This window comes from Lissotriton helveticus, chromosome 10 (genome assembly GCF_964261635.1).
Source record: "Lissotriton helveticus chromosome 10, aLisHel1.1, whole genome shotgun sequence".
Lineage (NCBI taxonomy): Eukaryota > Metazoa > Chordata > Amphibia > Caudata > Salamandridae > Lissotriton > Lissotriton helveticus.
Window position 1 is genome coordinate 25,016,309 of NC_136071.1, and position 20,312 is coordinate 25,036,620.

A 20,312-nucleotide genomic window follows, 5' to 3' on the forward strand; every position below is an offset into this window, starting at 1 on the left:
CAGGACGTCGAGGTGTTCGACGACCAGGAGGAGTACGAGAATCCCCACGAGAGCTACAGCTATGGGGAGGAAGATGAGGGCAGGACAGACACAGAGTCGGCGCCCTATGACCTTCAGGAGGTAGATTACATCGATGTCGACACCGACAGCCCGGAGGAGGTGGTCGACACCTACCCCTCGAGGCCCTCGCCGCCGGACGACATCGGGGCCTACAACGCGGTGATACAATCTGCCGCAGCAGCTTTCAAGCTCAAGCTCGACGAAGAGAAGCAGAAAGCAGACTTCCTTCTGGAAACATTGCTCCCAACACAAACGAGGAGCCAGTTCCTCCCGATGCTCGAGAGCGTCTTGGCTCAGGGGAAGGAAGCTTTCAGGGAGCCCGCAACATGCAAGGCAGTAACTCCCAGAACTGAGAAGAAGTACAAGCATGCCGCAAAGGACCCGGCCTACATTCAGGGCACGGTCTCCGCAGACTCCATTATCACGGCCACAGCAAGGAGGAGGGCTAACGTACCCACTACCTCGGGCCCGCCACCGGATAAAGAGAGCAAAAGGATGGATCTGGTGGGCAGAAGGATCGAACGGAATGCCGCGACCCACTGGCGCATGGCTAATTCCAACGCCCTGGTAAACAGACACATGTACCAAATCATGGAGGGACTGGGGCAGTTGGTGAAGGACTTGCCCCAGGATGCCAAGCAGAAAGCCGAAAAGCTAATTGAAGAGGGGAAGAATGCTGCAAATTCTTGCCTTAAGACGGCCCTGGATGGGGCAGACACCGCCAGCAGGCTCATGATGATGGGCGTCACGGAAAGGAGACACGCCTGGCTCAGGATATCCGGTTTCAAACCGGAGGTGCAACACAGCATCCTGAACACACCATTCAACGGCAGTACGCTTTTCGGACAAACAGTTGATGAGCAACTCAGCCAACTTAAGAAGGATAACGAAACAGCAAGATCCATGGGAGCATTGCAGTTCAGAGGGAACAAGAGGGGCACCCCGTCACGGAGGCCCGGCGGAAGAGGCGGAAACCAGCCAGGTACATCACACCAGGCTTTCCAGCAAACGCACCAGGCAGACTCGCAGGGTCAGCAGGGCCATCAGAAACAGCCCTGGCAGTACCAACAAAGAGGCCAGTCCTTTCGAGGGAGAAATGGACGGGGACAAAATAGAAGAGGGGGCCAGCAGCCCACCTCCAAGTGACTTCAAAAAAATCCGTGTGCCCACCCACAAAAAAGGATCCCAGGGGGCAGCACGTACAGATGGGTCAAGACAAACTAGACACCTACGACCACAGGACACCAGTGGGAGGAAGATTAAGATTCCACCTCCAGGAGTGGAGAGGAATCACATCAGACAAATGGATCCTCAACATTATCCAATTCGGATACTGCATAGAGTTGGAGGCGAGGCCAACAAACAGAAAACCAAGAAGAAAGCCGCTAGCAAGCAAGCAGCTGCAGTGCCTTCAGGAAGAAGCAAAAGAACTCCTGCAGAAGCAGGCCATAGAAAGGGTACCCTTCAAGGAAAGAAACACAGGAGTATACTCAACATACTTCCTGGTACCAAAAGTAGACGAGACAATGAGGCCCATTCTCGATTTACGGTTCGTGAACAAATTCATAAGAACGCAAAAATTCAAAATGACCTCCCTGCAAGAGGTGCTCCCACAGTTGCAGACCGGGGACTTCATGGTCACTATAGACCTCAAAGACGCATACCTGCACATCCCAATGAACAGGAAGCACAAGCACATGCTCAGGTTCACCGTCGGAGAAAGCCACTACCAGTTCACGACACTGGCCTTCGGTCTAAAATCGGCACCAAGAGTTTTCACAAAGTGCCTCGCAGCAGTCGCAGCGCACCTAAGAAGGCAGGGAATACATGTATACCCTTACCTGGACGACTGGCTGGTGAAAGCAAACTCATACCAGAAATGCAAGCTGCACGCACATACAGTGACCAGCACGCTCATAAACCTGGGGTTCTCCATCCATTGGAAGAAATCATCAATGGAGCCGGAACAAGTGAAGATCTTCCTGGGAGCACAGATCAACACCTTACAGGGCAAGGTGTTCCCCAGCGAGAAGAGGGCGAGGGCGCTGGTGAAGGAAACTCGCCTCTACCGGAAGGGACAAGCTCGGACAGTGAGGACGGCGAGCAAGATCATGGGGATGATGGCATCATGCATCCACCTGGTACCGAATGTACGACTCCACATGAGACCCATTCAAGAATGGCTACAGGAGCAATGGTCACAAGCTACAGGCAGTTGGGAGGATCTAGTGGTTGTAACGCACGCAGTGCAGAAGGAGATGACATGGTGGACCATGGAGAACATAGCAAGGGGAAAGCCTCTAACGCCCCCAACGCCAACAGTGACCATCACCACAGACGCATCCCTGAAGGGATGGGGCGCTCACATGGAGGAGCTCAAGGTGAGGGGACTGTGGACACCGACGGATGCCACAAAGCACATCAATTACTTAGAATTGAAGACAATCTTCCTTGCACTGAAGGCCTTTCAAACAAGACTGTACAAGCACAGGGTATTGATACAAACAGACAACACCACTGCGATGTTCTACATCAACAAGCAGGGGGGCACACAGTCCGCACCGCTTTCAACGCTGGCGCAGGAGATATGGAGATGGGCCATCCCTCTCAAGATAGACCTGCTAGCCATACACCTACCAGGGAAGGACAACATACAAGCCGATTGGCTCAGCAGGCAGACATCGGCATCCCACGAGTGGGAGCTCAATGCTCAGGAGACAAGATACCTGTTCGACAGGTGGGGGACACCATCGGTGGACCTGTTTGCCACACGCCAGAATGCAAAATGCCAAAACTTCGCATCCAGGCAGCCCGAGGAGGGGACACTGGGGAATGCCCTATGGATAGATTGGTCAAGGACATTTGCCTACGCCTTTCCCCCGATACCACTGATGCACAGAGTACTGAGCAAGTGCAGAGCGAGCAACATGACACTGATACTGGTCGCACCGCAGTGGGCGAGGCAGACCTGGTACTCGCAGATCATGGAGATGACACAGTGTGCACCCCACAGATTCAGCAGGAGGAAAGATCTACTGTCCATGCAGAACGGAGAGGTACTGCATCCAGAGCCAGAGAGCATGAGCCTAGTAGCGTGGCTCCTGAGGACATAGAGTTCGCACATTTGAGACTACCAGAAAGCACCCTGAGGGTACTTCGGGAGGCACGAAGGCCCAGCACTCGAAAGTGCTACGTTGCGAAATGGAAAAGATTCACAATATGGTGCAGACAGGAAAGACTCCACAATAAGATGAAGAGGGACTCCACAGTGCTAAGGTACCTGACGCACTTACTGGAGAAGAACCTTAGCTCATCCTCGTTAAGAGTTCACTTGGCAGCGATAGTAGCCTACACAAGGGGAGAAACGTGCAGGAGCTTCTTCACATCACAGGTGGTGAAGAGATTCCTAGAAGGAGCGAAAAGGATCGCACCACCCAAGCGGGTGCCGCCACCTGCATGGAACTTGAACACAGTCCTAACGGAACTCATGAAAGAGCCCTTTGAACCACTTCACAAGGCCTCCCTAAAGATGCTAACTATGAAAACAGCCTTCCTGGTTGCGATAACGTCCTTACGCAGAGTAAGCGAGCTTCAAGCGCTGACGCTACAAGAACCATACATACAAATACACAACGATAGAGTTGTGATGAGGACTGACCCACACTTCATGCCGAAGGTGGTATCCAATTTTCACATGAACCAGTCTATACAGATACCGAGTTTTTTCCAAAAACCCACAACCAGCGCAGAGAGAGCTCTGCACACCCTGGACGCCAGAAGGGCAGTCATGCACTACATTGAAAGGACAAAGGGGCACAGGAAAACGAAACAGTTTTTTGTGTCCTTCGCAAACAGCTTCATGGGCAAAGCAGTAACCAAAAGGACCATTGCACGATGGATCGCACAAACAATCCAACTCTGCCACAAACGGGCAGGACAGGAACTGGCTGAGGGGACACGTGCCCACTCCACCAGGAAGAAGGGCGCTACAATAGCCTTCCTGGCTAACACACCCATAGAGGACATATGCCTGGCGGCAACATGGGCTTCGGTGCACACGTTCACGAAGCACTACTGTGTGGACATACAAATGAACAAGGAAGCTCAAGTGGGACAGAAGGTGCTACAGCACATATTCAACACCCAACGCTCATCTTCCACCCAGCCGCCACAGAGATGAGAAACCGCTACAAAATCTATGCACAGCATAGTGAATCCAGAAAGATTCACGCTGCAAAACGAATAGTTTTCTTACCTGTCGGTGTAGTTTTGCAGCTTGAAGATCTTTCTGGATTCACTAGCGAACCCACCCACCTCCGCCAGAAAGATGAGGCTGGAGAGAGAAGAGGTGGTTAACTAAAGAATAGACTTTGAAAATACAAAGCGGTAAATACAAACTAAGAAGAACATTGCCATTACTTCGGAAACGAAAGAAACACGGAAAAAAAGAACCCGAAGATGGCGCCCAAGAGTGGGAGCTTCCGCAGGAAGCATGCCGACGTCACCGGAAATACACCCAAAGGGGGTGTGACGCCGACGCCCACCTGGGCAAAGAGAAAAAAAAAAAAAAAAAAAACAAAGAAAAGACTACGAATCCGGACCCAACCACAAGACCGCGGAATAATGCACAGCATAGTGAATCCAGAAAGATCTTCAAGCTGCAAAACTACACCGACAGGTAAGAAAACTATTCGTTCGTGTCCTTCGCTAACAGTTACATGGGCAAACGAGTTACGAAAAACACCATAGCCCGATGGATCGCACAGACAATTCAGTTCTGCCACAAGCAAGCTGGCCAGGAGCTAACAGGAGGGGCACGAGCCCACTCCACCAGGAAGAAAGGAGCAACAATTGCCTTCCTGGCCAACACACCGATTCAGGATATATGCCTGGCGGCAACATGGGCTTCAGTACACACTTTCACGAAGCACTACTGCGTGGATGTACAGATGAACAAGGAAGCACAAGTGGGACAAAAAGTGCTTCAACATATTTTTAGCAACCAACGCTCATCTTCCACCCAACCGCCACAAAAGTAACGAAAACCGCTACAAAATCTATGCACAGCATAGTGAATCCAGAAAGATTCACGCTGCAAAACGAATAGTTTCTTACCTGTCGGTGTAGTTTTGCAGCTTGAAGATCTTTCTGGATTCACTAGCGAACCCACCCGCCTCCGCCAGAAAGATGAGGCTGGAAAAGAGGGTGGAAAAACATGGAAAAGAAAGCAAGTTGGAACAATTACAAAATACGTGGAAACACTAACGTTGAAAAAACGATTAACCTACATAGCCATGGATTCACTACAAAGACAAACAAGGAAAAGAGACAGAAAAAAAGAATCCGAAGATGGCGCCCAAGGGTGGTAGCTTCCGCCGGAAGCACGCCGACGTCACTGAAAGGACACCAAATGGTGGGACGTCGACGCCCACCTGGGCTACGACAAAAAAAAAAAAGAGAGAAAAAAGACTACGATTCCGGACCCAACCACCAGATTGCGGAATATGCACAGCATAGTGAATCCAGAAAGATCTTCAAGCTGCAAAACTACACCGACAGGTAAGAAACTATTCGTTCCTTCCTCGGGTGATTTCTGATTTCCATGTCAATCAGACCATAACTTTACCTACGTTTTTCCAGAATCCTTCCACTACAGCGGAAAGCTCTCTCCATTCTCTGGATGTCAGAAGGGTGTTGAAATTCTACTTGGATAAGACCAAGGACATTCGTAGGTCAGACCAATTGTTTGTCAATTATGGGTCAGTCAGGACTGTTCTTGCCACCTCAAAACAATCCATCTCTAGGTTGATTGTGTCCTGTATCCAGTTATGTTACCAGAAGGCTAACAAGACCTTAGGGGGTAAGCCTAAGGCTCATTCTACCAGAGGCAAAGCAGCTACAACAGCTTTGCTTCGTAATGTTCCCATTGCAGAGATCTGCAGGGCTGCCACTTGAAAGTCGGTCCACACCTTTGCTAAGCAATACTGTCTGGACTCTGATGCAAGAGCAGATGCTCAGGTTGGGCAGGCTTCATTGAGAAATTTGTTTGCACAGTAGTGGTGTTGTCTTTTTCCTCCACTGCCGGATTGGTTGTTGGGATGGGCTTGCCATTCTATTCACTTGATTATGACTATACACCGAGATCCCCTACGACAGAAGAAGTAGTTTATTTATTTATTCATTCAAAGTTTTATATAGCGCGAACATGATCCTTACAGATATCAGAGCGCTTCACAAAGACAGGGAAGGGGCAGTAGGAGTAAACTGAGATATAGTGGGAACAGTATAATAGTCAATAACATGGTAATAACATGGATAATAAAAACATACATAAAACCAATCCATATACAATCAGGTAAGGAAGTAATATAGAACAGCACAAATCATTGATCCCACTACAACGGTGTACAGGTGGATCAGTAAACCAACGTGTATCATATCTTGGTCGGTAGTAAGAGAGTATCATAGTAGTGCCCCCAACAAGTCGAGTATAGTGCCAGGTGATAGGCTGAGCAGTGGTACAAAGCAATGCAGAGTCTCTGAACCAACATCTGTAGCGATCAGGAGATCTTGGCCAGAAGGATTGTTTTCACCTCTTTCTTGAAGAGTGCAGTGGAGGAGATTAGCCTTGTTTCAGCAGGGAGCGCATTCCAGATCCTGGGTGCCATTCCTGAGAAGGAGCGTTTGTAAGTTTTCACTTTCCGGAATCTACGAGGTTTCAGGAGTAGATTTTTTGTACTCCTATTGGATCTCGAACCTCCTGATATAGACAGCTTTTGAGCGAGGTAGTTGGGTGCCTTGTGGTGCACGGCCGCGTGTGTCATAGTTGCAATTTTTAGCTGTATTCTGGCTTCAAAAGGCAGCCATTTTAGAGACTTTAAGTCTGGGGATATGTGCGAATGCTTTCTAGAGCCAGTAATGAGTCTCGCGGCAGCGTTCAGGGAGGCTCTTAAGGGTGCTGTTGTGGATAGTGGGAGGCCGCTGAGGGTCGCAATTCCGTAGTCTATTCGAGGGATGACTAAAGCTTGTACAGCAGTTTGGAAGTCTTTGGCCGGGAGGAAGGGTTTAATTTTCCTCAGCGTGTTAATTTGGAAATTAGCTGCTTTTGTGGCTTTGCTGACGTGCTGCTGCATGTCGAGCTTGGCGTCGAGTGTGATGCCTAGGGATTTCGCCGAGTCCACGATGGTAGGTTGGACATTGAGTGCCGTTAGGTTGTTGAGCCAGGTTTGGGTGGTGGAGATTTTCGCCGGGGGTGAGATGAGTAGGAACTCAGTTTTCAGAGCATTTAGTTTGAGGTGATTATCGGCCAGCCAAGATTGGGTGTTAATAAGCGTGGAATTCAGATGTTTGATTTCTTCCGGGGATTGTAACTTTAGGTAGAGTTGTGTGTCATCAGCGTACATATAGAATTGAACATTGGATGCTTGAAGCAAGGTGGCGAGGGGTTCCATAACGAGGTTGAACAGTGTAGGGGAGAGGGTGGATCCTTGTGGAACCCCTAGATCTGCAGGCACAGGTGTAGATAGTACATTGTCGATCTTGAACCTCTGAGACCGGTTGTGAAGGAAAGACGAAAACCATTTGAGAACAGTTCCCGATAGCCCCATTCTAGTACTTAGCAGCTCCAGCAAGTTCTCATGTTTGACCGTGTCAAATGCTGAAGAGAGATCAAGAAGGATGAGGAGGCAGGACTCATTGCGATCCAGAATTTGGAGGGCGTCATCAATTATGTGTGTCATAGCTGTTTCCGTGCTATGTTTCGCTCTGAAGCCTGATTGATGAGGGTTGAGGAGGTCAAATTGATCAATGTGTTTTGTTAGTTGGAGTTGGACACATTTCTCCAGCAATTTGGCCAGGGTGGGGATATTGGTGATGGGCCGATAGTTGTTTAAGTCAGACGGATCAGCTGTAGGTTTCTTGAGTATAGGCGTGACTTGCCCCACCTTAAGGGAGTCTGGAATGTGTCCTTGTTGCAAAGAGCTGTTGATGATCTTGGTCCAGAGAGGGAGGAGCAAGGGGATAAAGTCTTTTACAGCATTAGCAGGTAGAGGGTCTGTGAGGTGGTTAGAGGGCTTCAAGGTGCAGAGCAGTTTGTGTATAGCTTCTTCCGAATAGGTATCGAAGTACTGCCAGGATGCCTTGTTTTTAGGTTGAGTGTCTGCCATTCTGGTGTAGTTGGAGTATCGGTTTACATCCAAGATGAGGTCATTTCTTATGTTGTCAGTCTTATGTTTAAAGAAAGCAGAGAAGGCTTCACAGTGTGGGGTGTCATTTGTTGTGCTATTTGATTGTGTGGGTTGTGCCTTTGTTTGGGTCTTGATTAGCTCGAACAGCTTTCTTGGCCTATTCTTCGCTTGGTCCAACTGGCGGCTGAAGAAGTCCGACTTTGTGCGCTTTATTTTCCTAAAGTAGGCATTTCTCTTGTTCTTAAGCTTTTTGAGATGCAGTGCTGAAGGGTCCGATCTCCAGGTGCGCTCTGCCATTCGCATATTACGCCTTTCGTCATTGAGTCTGTCATCATACCAGGGGTTAGAAATTTTGGTGGAGACTCTCTTCAGTTGCAGAGGGGCGACTTCATTGACTATTGCATTCATAGAGTCAAGGTAGTGGTCAGTCAGTGATTGAACATCTGAGGCACCTGAAGGGGGAAGGAGGAGGTTGCCGATGTGGGGAGGTAGGGTGGAGGGGTTAAGATTCTTCAAATCCCTTTTCCATGTTTTGGATTTGATTGGTTGAGTAGGGTTAGGTTTAACTTTTTCGTTGATAAAGAAAGTGATAATGTGGTGATCTGACCAATCGCAGGGTAGAATCGCCTCCAGTTGAATAGCGTTCTCTTTGGCAATGATGAGATCGAGTATCGCGCCTTTGTCGTGTGTTGGTTTATCGCATAATTGGGTGAGGTCAAGCGCATGGAGGAAAGTTTTGAGACTATTCACCACGGTGTCTTTCTGATCGTTCCAGTGGAGATTAAAGTCACCCAGGTAGACTTGAGTGGTCTGCCGACCGGCATTGGAAGTGATCAGGTCCATGACTTGTTGGGTGAATATGAGATTGTCACCAGGCGGGTGATAGATGAGATGTAAAGTACAGACTTGTTTGCCCTCACTGGTGATGTCTAGGCAGAGGAGTTCACAGGAGGAAAGGGAGGGGGAGGTGACTTGAGTAACGGAGATGTTGCTCTTAAAAATGCATGCAATTCCCCCGCCCGTCTTGCCAGGAGACCTGTCCAGCCTAATGATGTGATAATTGGGGGGGACTAGTATGTCCATAATCGGAGTAGAGGCTTCAGTGAGCCACGTTTCCGTTAGAATGGCTAGGTCTAGCTCCCTATTTGAGACAAGATCCGCGATGTCGGAGGAATGTCTCTGGGCCGATCTGCAGTTTAGTAGGATGCATTTGAGTTTGGGAGAGAGAAGGGTGGTCGAGCTTTCTAGTGTGAGGGGAACTTTCCTGAGGTTGTTAGGGACGGAGCCTCTGTTGTTGAGTGTTGGGAGCCTCAGAGGGTTTGTGGGAATTGTGGGTATGGGGATGTGCGAATTGGAAAAGTCTTTCACCGGACCTGGGCCATAAGAGCGTAGGAGAGAGCAAAGGTCGAGGTCCGACAAGGGGCTGAGAACACGACGGGGGCGGTGGGAGTTATTGCGAACGGGGATAGTAGACCATTGCTGGTGTCGTCTGGGGCGAGTGTATGTAGGAAGGGTGCGTCGTTTGTAGGGTAGTGGGATGGTGGGAGGTAGACTGGGCTGTGAGGAGAGAAGGTCTTTGATTGCGTGGACGTCTTTTTTGATTTGTAAAATTTCCTCTGACTTGTTGGAGTGTGGATAAAGTCAGGTCAGGAGGGTTGCTGAGGTGTTCCGCGGTGCTAATGAGCGGGATGGTATTCAAGGTGTGGACGTGTTTGTGGGCGAGGGGTGTGAGTGGTGAAGGTGAGGCAGGCGGTGGGTGGGAAGCATAGGTAGTGACTTCAGTGGGAGACGGTACAGGTGAGTAGAAGAGTGAGTGAAGGTTGAAGACAGTGGGGGAGACAGGAGGGTAGTGAGGGCTAAGAATAGGAGGTGGGAGAGAGGGGGGTGCTAGGGTAAGGGAGGAGGTATGATCTGTATCTTGTGTTGGGAGGGGGATGGCGTTGTGAGTGGGAGTGGGGAGGGAGCAGGGAAGGGAGAGGTGTCTACCGTGGGGGGGATGGGGTGGATGGGTGGATAAACTCCGAGTGATGGTGTGTGCAGATGTAGGCGTGTTGTGGGTGGGAGTTGTTGTGTCGGGTGTGAGAGACACGTGGGTGGGAGTGGAGAGTGAGATGGGGAGGGAGAGGTGTCTGTCGAGGGGGGGATGGGAAGGGGGGGTGGATACACTTTGGGCGGTGGCTTGTTCAAATGGTGGTGTGTTGTGGGTGGGGGATTTTCTGTCCAGAGGGATGGAGGGGGTGTGGGTGGGGATAAGAAGGGTCATGTTAGAGGGGCTGCTAGTATGTGTGGTGGAGATATTTGTGACTGTCCTTGGGGAGTGGCGGGCGTTAACAGCAGGTGGGCCATTTACTGGGGTGCTGGGGGTAGAGGTGTAGTAGGTGGTGGCTGCGAGGTCAGGGGGGATAGTGCTGGCGGAGTTCTGGGTGTGGGTCCGCAGCTTGGAGAGGTGCTCTTTGAGCTTGGGGAACAGGTTGTCTAGTAGTTCCAGGTTCTTGTCCGTGGATTGGATCAGGACAATCCCGTTATTGTAGATTGTAATGGTAGACCTGCCAGGGAAGAGGTGGGAAGGTGTGATGGTGAGAATTAAGCCATGGGTTGTTTTCCTGGTGGTGGAGACTGTGAGTAGAGATAGGAAAGTTTTTCTCCATTGGGCTCTGCGTGAGGTGTGGAAGATGATATCAGTATTCAGGGCTCCATTGCCCGATGAGAAGTAGGTGTCAGCAAAGGGTGTTTCCGGGTGCGACCTCAAGAAGTTGTGTTTAAAACGTTTAGTGGCATTTTTGGAGAGAGGGGTGGAGGGGTAGTTAATTCTAAAAGTGTGCTTGCCGTTGCGCTCCATTTTAGAGAGGCTGTGGTGTTAGGTGTATGAACTAGGGCGATAGTACAAACTGTCAGCCGCTAGTTACAGGGCCAAGGAAGACACTAGTGAGTGAGCAAAGATATAAGAGGTAGAAGTCAGTGTGATCCCCGAACAGCCAGTGCGTGGGAGCATCTTACCAAATGTATCCTATATACAAGGTAGCAGTCATCTTACACCGTGTGACCAACTATGCGAGGTAAGGCCTATTAGGTGGAAGCTAAGTTACATATCAGAATGTACAAGGTAGCAGCAGTGTAGTCTAGGCTTAGAAAGTGGCTGGGTGCAGCTTGCCTGACAGAGCGAATTGAATGAGGTAGTAATAATCAGTGCAATATCGTGACGTAGCTTACAATGAAAAACCAATAAGTAAATAAATAAATGCGGTAGCGGACAGTGAATGATGGGGATAGAGGTGGGATATGTGCAACTTGCCGCATATAAAATACAGGCTAGAATAGGGCTAAACTACTAATGAGTTACTAAATCCCATAAATGTGCATACATATTGCAGCAATAACAATATAACACTAGAATATACGATAGCAATGTGATAGCAATGCATACAGTGTAGTAAGCCAATAATAAAACAATAAGATAAAATAAAATTAGAGCCTGCAGTAAAAGGCAATGACTAGTCCATGATGGCCACTGAGTAGAGAGAGAGGTCAGTCTAAAATGGCCGCCATGTAGGGGGTCTGGAGACGCTAGTCCTTTTTTGTTGTTATTGCTTGTGAGCAGAGTGGAGAGGTTCCAGGTTCCGTTTGAAGCAAGCCCAGTTCCAAGCTTAATATGAGGTGGCGTTCGTTGTATCACAGGTGAAGGAAAGGTGTCATGTGTACCGGTTACGGAGAAAGTGCCAAATACGATTAGAGATAGCCTGAGGGGTCCAGTTCTTAGTACATATGGTGCAAAAGAATGATTAGCCAAGATGGTGGTCCGAGGGGGAGACTGTATCAAAATGGCCACCACATAGGGGGAGAAGAGACATTAGTCCTCTATTTATTTCCATGCTTTGTGAGCAGTGAGATCAGACATTTAGTCCTCTTTTTATTTTCATGCTTGTGAGCAGTGAGATCAGTTTCGTTTCTCACGCTGTGAGGGAGACTCATCCTGATGGGCTCTCGTGGGCACAGTAGGTGATTTATAGCCTTAGGTTCTTGTTTTTCCGACCCCCGCCATTTTGTACAAGTACAAGTACAATACAGTTCAGAACCAAGAAAATGTACATAAATACCTTCTCTTGTAGTCAAAGACTGTGTCCGCTGCACGCTAATGTGCTCCACCAGTGTCTGCAACCTATTTCCATGCCGGCGTCCTCTGCTCCTCTCAGCCCTCCAGTCCGTTGGCGTTCCTTTACTGCGGGGCGGGCGGGAGAGGGGAGGGGGGTGATGTCCTCATCCCGGTGTGCGATCGGCGGCTTCTGGGTGGGGGGGGGGTCCGCTGCTTCAACTCGTGAGTGGAGGCGGGGTCCGGTGTTCGTCCCGCGGTGCTCCCCTGCTGCGCGTGTTGTCCGTTGTTCCCCCGTAGCGGCCAGCATCTGCCAGTTTCGAGAGGGGGGGATGGGTCCGGTGCTCGGTCCACCTTGGTCCCGGTGCTGCTGGGCTGGTTTCTTACCTGTAACTCCAGTTCTGTAGTAGGGGTGTCTCTGTTATAGTCATAAGCGCCCGCCCACCTCCCCGGTGGAGAAAATGGTACTGTACGCTACAGGCCTTGCTTTATACACCTTCAAAAAGAACTGAAAGTAAAAGGACTTTGGCTGTGCATTCTGGGATACGGAGGCTCTCTGGAGAGTTCCTTAAAGGCACGGTATCCCTTTTCAAGACACATAATGGCAGCCTATGGGGGCTTGTCTGTCCAACCCTTCCTCTCTATCATTTCAAGGATTTTGGTGAAGGGGAGTTTTCCCTGTGAGGAAAACTTGGTAAAATAGCTTTAAACCGGACATGGTGGGCTATCCTTTTCACTGTTTAGATGAAGTGGTGGCCCTTGTAGCCTTGTATAGGTTAGGCTGCATTATTTGTCTTCATTCTCTTTTGTGTCTATGCAGGACTGCAATGAAGACAGTTTAAGAGATAATTTTTGATTGCTCCGGGGTCCACGCACATGGGCGGGACTAATCTCTAGATTATGACTATAACAGATACCCCTACTACAGAACTGGAGTTACATGTAAAACTCCTCCATTCTTGTAAATGTATAGGTTTTTAACTACTTCTTAAGGTGTTTTAATTGTCTATTCATCCTTTGTGTAACTGTGAAATTGGTGATTTTAATTGGTTCTGTTTCTGTTGCTATTTTCATCAATAAGCCAGCATGGTGGCCCATGCCGTTTACACCTGCTTATGGATAGGCTCTTGCTGACCCTGATTCTTGCCGCTTCTGTGTTTTATCCTTTTATAAAAATTTTAAGCAATGGAGTAATATTCTTAGTTGATTACCAATGTATTCTTGTACACACCAAAAATATTGTATGAATTGTACGCACTTGCACTTTTATGGTCGGATGACCAAGATAAAGTTTGATGATGGTAATTGAAGTGCTATGTGTCATGCTTGGGCTGTCCCATTTTGTGGATGTCATTCAGTCTTTAAATAGAAAGTGCTCTAGGTTGAGGACATGAGGCCAGCCACAGAAGAAAGCGGTTTAAAGTTATTTCTGCATCTGCAGTGACCTAAAGGCTGCATTCTGTTAGTCGCGGATTCATGGCTGAAAGCAGTTTCGCGTAAAAAGAACACACTTGAACATAGACCTAATGCATGTACAAATATTATAGATGAGGAATAATGTTTGAAGTTTGTGGTAAAAATATTGCAAGTAAATTGCAGGAAACTCTAAGGCTTGTCATGTTCGGTGCAAGAGATGTTAACATTTGAAGGGTTGCAGTTATGCAAATGTTTGCATGTTAAACAAATAGCTTAAACCGATTTGCATTGATATCTATAGATTTGTCAACTTGATATTGTTGAACACTTACCTGGCCCATGAAATAAAACATTGAAAGTGTTTCTGCCTTCGCCTTGATGTAGCCTTATTATTTTCCTCCCCTCTTGCAGGTGTAACAAGCACTGCCGGAATGAAGTCTCCCATCACTATCTTTACTACCAAGGTGATGACTTCAGGCACTGGGACCCCAGGGAAAATAATCACAGCGATGCCCAAGCTCACCACGACTCATGGACAGCAGGGCTTGACTCAGGTCAGTCTGAAAACCTGCTTCGCCCTCTGCGTTAATGCATTTGTATCTGATGAACATGTAATTTCAGTTCTGTGTTAACCTTACACTAAAAGTGCTGTGTGCAGTCCACCTGTTTAGCCTTCTTGGTCTCTTTCTCTTAGATTCCTCAGTTATTCTCCCAGTCTCACTTATACACACAGTTGCCTACCTCAATGTTATTGATTTGCTTGTCATTGTACAACTCCTAATTATGCTGCAGCATTGGAGTGTATCAACAGTTGCAAGGTGAGGAAATGCCAAGCTGTGAGTCCTTATCGCTTCAACATTGGATTGTTCATGTTTGCCTTCTTCACTTCAGGTTAAAAGTTCTCTGTGCTTTAAAATCCAAGTTTTAAAAACAAAAACCTCTACAGCCCACCTTACTTTCAATTGGTTTCATTTAGTCTATGAAATAATGGGCTTCCAGCTTGTTCTAAAGAACAAAGTCAGATTTCTGGTAAACATCTAGCAATTATGTAACGAGTGAACTGTTATCACACTTGAATTTTACAGGTAAAAGACTTTTGCTGATTTTAGGGCTTTTTTTCAAAAATATGGTGAGCTGCAGCTCACTTATCTGGAGAAAGGCACTCTCTGGGATGTTACCGTTGCATGTTTAAATCCACTGGACAACACAAGGGTAAGTCCAACAGTGCTCTTTCAAGCACTGTCTAAAAAGGTACTAGAAAGATATCTGAGGCATGTGTACTGTAGAGATGCCCATACTTTGCATACTCCTGCCGTCTAGTGTTGGGTCCAGATGTTTCCAAGTTTTTTTCTTCCAAAGAAGTCTTTTGAGACATAAGGTAAGGTGCCGACTCCTCTTGGTAATAGTGTGCATGGTCATCGACTCCATTGTTAGATTGTCTTTCCGCCAACAGGTTTGGACATATATTTCGGTGCTCAGGTTCGAGACTGTTCTTCGGGATCCTTTCAGTGCGCAATCTACTCTACCCTTGCTGGTATTGTTTTGAATGCGTTTTCCATCCCTCGCATATTGAAATTCAGAAAACTTTACTCATTGGGTCGGAACACTTCAACTGCAGCTTTTGGAACTAGCCGTCCGAGTTATCTTCTACCGCATACCAACTCCATTGACGTAACAAGCTGATGGAACTGACTTTTTCAGTTCTGCCCTTGGTGCCACTGTAAATACCCTCGTACCGATCTTCTTAAAGTTTGCAATTTGTGCTTATCTCTGGATCGCAAATAAGAAAACTGAAGTATGTCTGTCATTTTGATGTAAAAAGATCTTGCTGGACCATATGGCTCAGCGTAGAGAAATGCAGAGGCAGAACACAGAAAACCCCACGGATCTCTTCGGCTAAGAAGATCTTGAACAACAACAGGAAGACATTGAAGAGATGGCTGCCAAAAAAGAGGCCTTGTCTGTTCAAGACCCCGATTCTGAACTAAAATCTATCTGGAGTTCCATGATCTTCCTGCCTGTCCGGGGTTGGGAGTACCCACACCCCTGTGCCCCCCAAAAAACCCACTTCGATTTAAACGAAAAGCTTCTGGGCCACCTCTACTGTCTGGCCATGGTAGGCACAGCGACTCTGTTTTGAACGGTCTGCCCTCCGACTCGGCACAATGCACAAATAAAGCCTTCCAGTTCCACACACCTACAAACAATTCAAGAAAGACTTTATCCAAAAACAAAATACCTATACATCTAGACACTGGACGCATTATAACACAAGTATTTGCAATGCAATAGGTCTTTTGCATTTGCCAGAGTTTGAGCTATTGGCATTGTAAATGACATTCTGTAGTAGGGGATTTCTGTGTATAGTCATAATCTATTGAATAGTCCCGCCCATGTGCGTGGACCCCTGGAGCAATCAAAAATAATCTCTTACGGTGTCGAAAAATGCAGAACTGCACAGACACTTAAGAGAGAATTAAAGACAGATAATGCAGCCTATATCCACAGGCTACACTGTCCAGTACTTCAACTAGAAATTCCACCAAAAATCCACAAACGGCACAGCCTGTCCAGATTTCTCTTGCCTTAACAGCAAAAACCCTCTGGAATGATGGAGAGGAAGACATGGACAGACCAGCCCCATAGGCTGCCATTATGTGGCTCAGAACAGGATACTATGCCTTTAAGAGAACTTTCCAGAACTTCACAGTATCCCAGAATGCACTGCAGGTCCCTTTTACTTTCAGTTCTTTTTTCCGGCTCCTGCAAGCAGGACCCTGGAGCATTGAGCTCTCCCTTTTTCAAGGGTTTATTGGTGATTTTTCACTTTTTTCAAGTTCTTTGAGTGCTTTTCTGAAAGTACTTTGGTGCTTTTCTTCCGGTTTATCTTTTGGTGCACTCTTTGTCAATATGCCTGCATTATTTGACAAATGTCCAAAGTGCTCCAGGAAGAAGGCCAAATCGGACCCACACGAGGTGTGTATCATCTGCCTTCCCTCATCTCATGTCCCAGAGGAGTGTGACATTTGTCAGGGCTTTTCTATCAGGACCCTGAGGGATAGAATGAAGATCAGGCTTCAGGGCCTGGAGGACAGAAGGCTGAAGGCACAAGGTGGGTCTGGAGGGGCTTCCTCTGCCCATGCTGAGGCCTCTGGGGGGCTCCCCAGGGGCAGGAAGACCAGCAAGCGTCCCCATTCTCCGTCTGTGTCGATTGCACCGACTACGGCGTCGAGAGGGATGACTGCAGTCTGTTCCCCGTCCCCCCAGGGCTCTGGGTCGAAGCGACGTCGGCGTCGAGGGAACTGAACAGACCGCCGTCGAGATCTCCTGTGACTATTTCGTTGGAGTCGTCGTAGAGTAATTACGACGAGAGGCCCTGCGTCGGCGCTCGCCGTCGAGGCGACACCGCAGTTCGCCGTCAGTGAAGAGAAGGTAGTAGTCGAGGGAATCCTTGACGTCGAGGCGAAGGAGGTCGCCGTCGAGGCGGAGGAGGTCGCCGTCGAGGCGGAGGAGGTCGCCGTCGAGGCGGAGGAGGTCGCCGTCGAGGCGGAGGAGGTCGCCGTCCAGTTGCCGTTCTTCGACGCCAAGAAGGCGCGGAAGGAGTTCTGGCGCCAGGAGTCAGTCTAGCAGGCGCCAGGTGCCTATGGGAGACTCCCCAACGTCCCAGCCTAGAAAGGAAGGCGGATCACCACGGTCGGTGTACTCCGTGGTGTATACCCCTTCTAGGCAGAGGTCGGCTACGCCCCTCCTCCCCTGCCGAGGGGGCTTCCTCCGCGGGCTCCCACTCCGCCTCCTCTTCCACCGCATCCTCAACCTCTACCTCAACCTCTGCTACCGGCAGACAAGCCTCCTCCGAGGTCGGTTTCACTGCCTCGATATCCGACTCCTCCCAAGGGGACCCCTCGGCCGAGGGCCCCAGCCAGGCCAAAGTCGCCCGCCCCTGTGGAACCGGCGGATCGACCGAAGCCAAGGAGGTCGCGATCACGCTCCAGACAGAGAGGGAGATCGAGGAGTCGTCGTAGATCCTCCACCAGGTCGAGGCGCGGATCACGGTCCCGCACGGACTCGACCTGGACCTATTCACCAACTTTGTCGGAATCCCCAGGGACGAGAGTGTCTCCTGTGGACGACATCAGCACGTTCCAGGATGTTCTTCTGAGGGGTGCAGCAAAATTGGGAATCACGGTGACTGCTCCAACACCCACGACGTCCGTGATTTTTGAGACGCTTCATAAGAAGCATTTGTCTCGCCCTTTACTAACGCGATTACCAGATTGGTAGAGTCCGCGGAGGAGCTGTTTCTCACGCCAGCAGTGACGAAGGCCGCTCCCTCCTGGCTTCTTAAGACGTACAGGGCCCTGGATTCTGACCCGGCTTTACTGCGGATGGATCAGATTCCGGATTCTGTTATAGTGACGGCGGCCAGGAAACCACATTCTACCTCCCAGTCTTCTACCGTGCCTCCTGGTAAGGAGGCCGATGGATCGACTCAGCTGGCAGGAAGGCCTGTGGGACTGCATCTACCGCCATGAAGGCTTCTAGCGATGCGGCTCTGCTAGGGCGGTATGATCGTGCCCTGTGGGAATTCCTCCAGCAGTTCACGGTAGTCCTGCCACGAGAGGAGGATTTCCAGGAGATCCTGAAGGAGGGGATGCTGGTATCGAACCAGGTCATCAGCACGGCTGCTGATGTCCCTCTTTTTTGGCGGGCAATGGGTACTGTCATGGGATCAACCAACGGCGCCATGCTTGGCTTAGGCTCACATCACTCAAGCCGGAGGCTCAGCAGCGGGTGGCCAATCTGCCCTTCTCTGGGGAAACTCTGTTCGGCAAGCATGTGCACGATGAGATGGCCCGCATGAAAGCGGAGGCCGTGACCCAGACGGCTGTTCGGTTAGAGAAGCCCAAAGAAAAGAAGGCCTACCGCCCGTTCCAGAGACGGTTCGGGGCACAGGGTAGAGGGCGAGGGCAGGCTTCAGGACAACAGCAGCAGTTCCGGAGGCCCTTCCAGAAGCGCCAGAAGGGTAGAGTAGGCCAGCAGTCCTCTACAGCGAACAAAGGCCCAGCTGGGTCTCGACCCTGAGCGGTTCCTTCCCCTACGTCCGTTACCCGCTCCGGTGGGGTTGGGGGGGGGGGGGGGGGGGAGCGAGCGTTACATTTTTTTCTGACAGAGTGGAGAAAAATTACTCTGGACAAGTGGCTGCTGAATATTGTTTGCAATGGATACAGTCTTCGGTTCACCAGCCCGCCTCCATCAATTCCTCCGGTCAGCTCGCAGTTTCAGCTGCGCGAGCTCCAGGCGGCGGCCGATATCCTGTTAAGGAAAAGGTTCAGGCCCATTCTGGATTTGCGACAAGCAAACAAGTGGATTCGCAGAGACAAGTTTCGCATGCTGTTGTTGCATCAGATTTATCCTCAGCTGCAACAGGGAGACTGGCTGTGTGGTATAGACCTAGAGGATGCGTACTTCCATGTGCCCATTGCACACAAACACAGGAAGTTCCTTCGATTCCAAGTCGGCGCCAATCAATATCAGTACACAGTACTGCCATTCGGACTGAAGTCTGCGCCCAGAACATTCTCGAAGTGCATGGCAGTGGTAGCCGCACACCTAAGGAAGAACAAGGTGTTTGTCTACCCGTACCTGGACGATTGGTTGATCAAGGCCTCCTTCTCGGAAGCTCAAGCGCACTTCCAGAAGACGTAGGTTCTCTTGAACAAGCTGGGGTTGCACCTCAACATGTCCAAGTTGGTCCCGACTCCGGTCCAGTGATACAGTACTTGGAAGCCTCCATCAATACGCTGTCAGCAAGCGTGTCTCCTTCGGAGGAGCGACGGTTATCACTCCTTCGGAAGGCTCAGGCTCTTATGACCACTCCATCTACGACCGTGAGGACGGTGTCTTCTCTACTGGGGTCAATGGCCTCTTGTATCTTCCTCACGCCACACGCACGGCTGCACATGAGACCATTGCAGGAGTGCTTGGAGGATCAGTGTGATCAGAGGAAAGGATCTTGGGACGACAAGATACAACTGTCTCTGCATGCTCTTCAATCTCTGAAGTGGTGGTGTTCAGCGGAGAATCTCCTCAGAGGGGTTCCCTTCCACAAGGACATTCCCACGTAGACTATCATGACGGATGCATCTCTCCACGGCTGGGGGGCGCACTCCGGAGACTTATAGATTCAAGGGACGTGATCCCCGACTGAGTCGACATACCACATCCACTTCCTGGAACTCAAAGCTGTTCACTTGGCACTGAAGGCCTTTCACCCGTCCTTCCAGACCAACTCTCTGCTTGTGCAGACGGACAATACGACCACGATGTATTACCTCAACAAGCGGGGGGGCTCGAGATCGCGCTCTGTCGCAGGAGGCGCAGGCGATCTTGCACTGGCTCCTAGCCAGGGGACTGACGATAACGGCTACCCATTTGCCAGGTGTGCAGAATGTTCAGGCTGACGCACTGAGCAGGCTGATTCAGGAAAACCACGAATGGGTCATAAACGACGAAGTACTAGGAGAAGTCTTCGCATGGTGAGGGACTCCAGACGTAGATCTGTT

At 49.6% G+C, this 20,312-nt stretch overlaps 1 protein-coding gene across 1 annotated transcript in view; it reads left to right on the forward strand.

The window, feature by feature from the left end:
* HCFC1 (host cell factor C1) overlaps positions 1 to 20,312 on the forward strand; it is a 167,851-nt gene that overhangs the window by 93,533 nt on the left and 54,006 nt on the right. Inside the window, exon 14 of the mRNA XM_078664604.1 lies at positions 14,161 to 14,303. Coding sequence (XP_078520730.1) covers positions 14,161 to 14,303 — 143 coding nt within the window. The remainder of the gene's footprint in view (positions 1 to 14,160; positions 14,304 to 20,312) is intronic.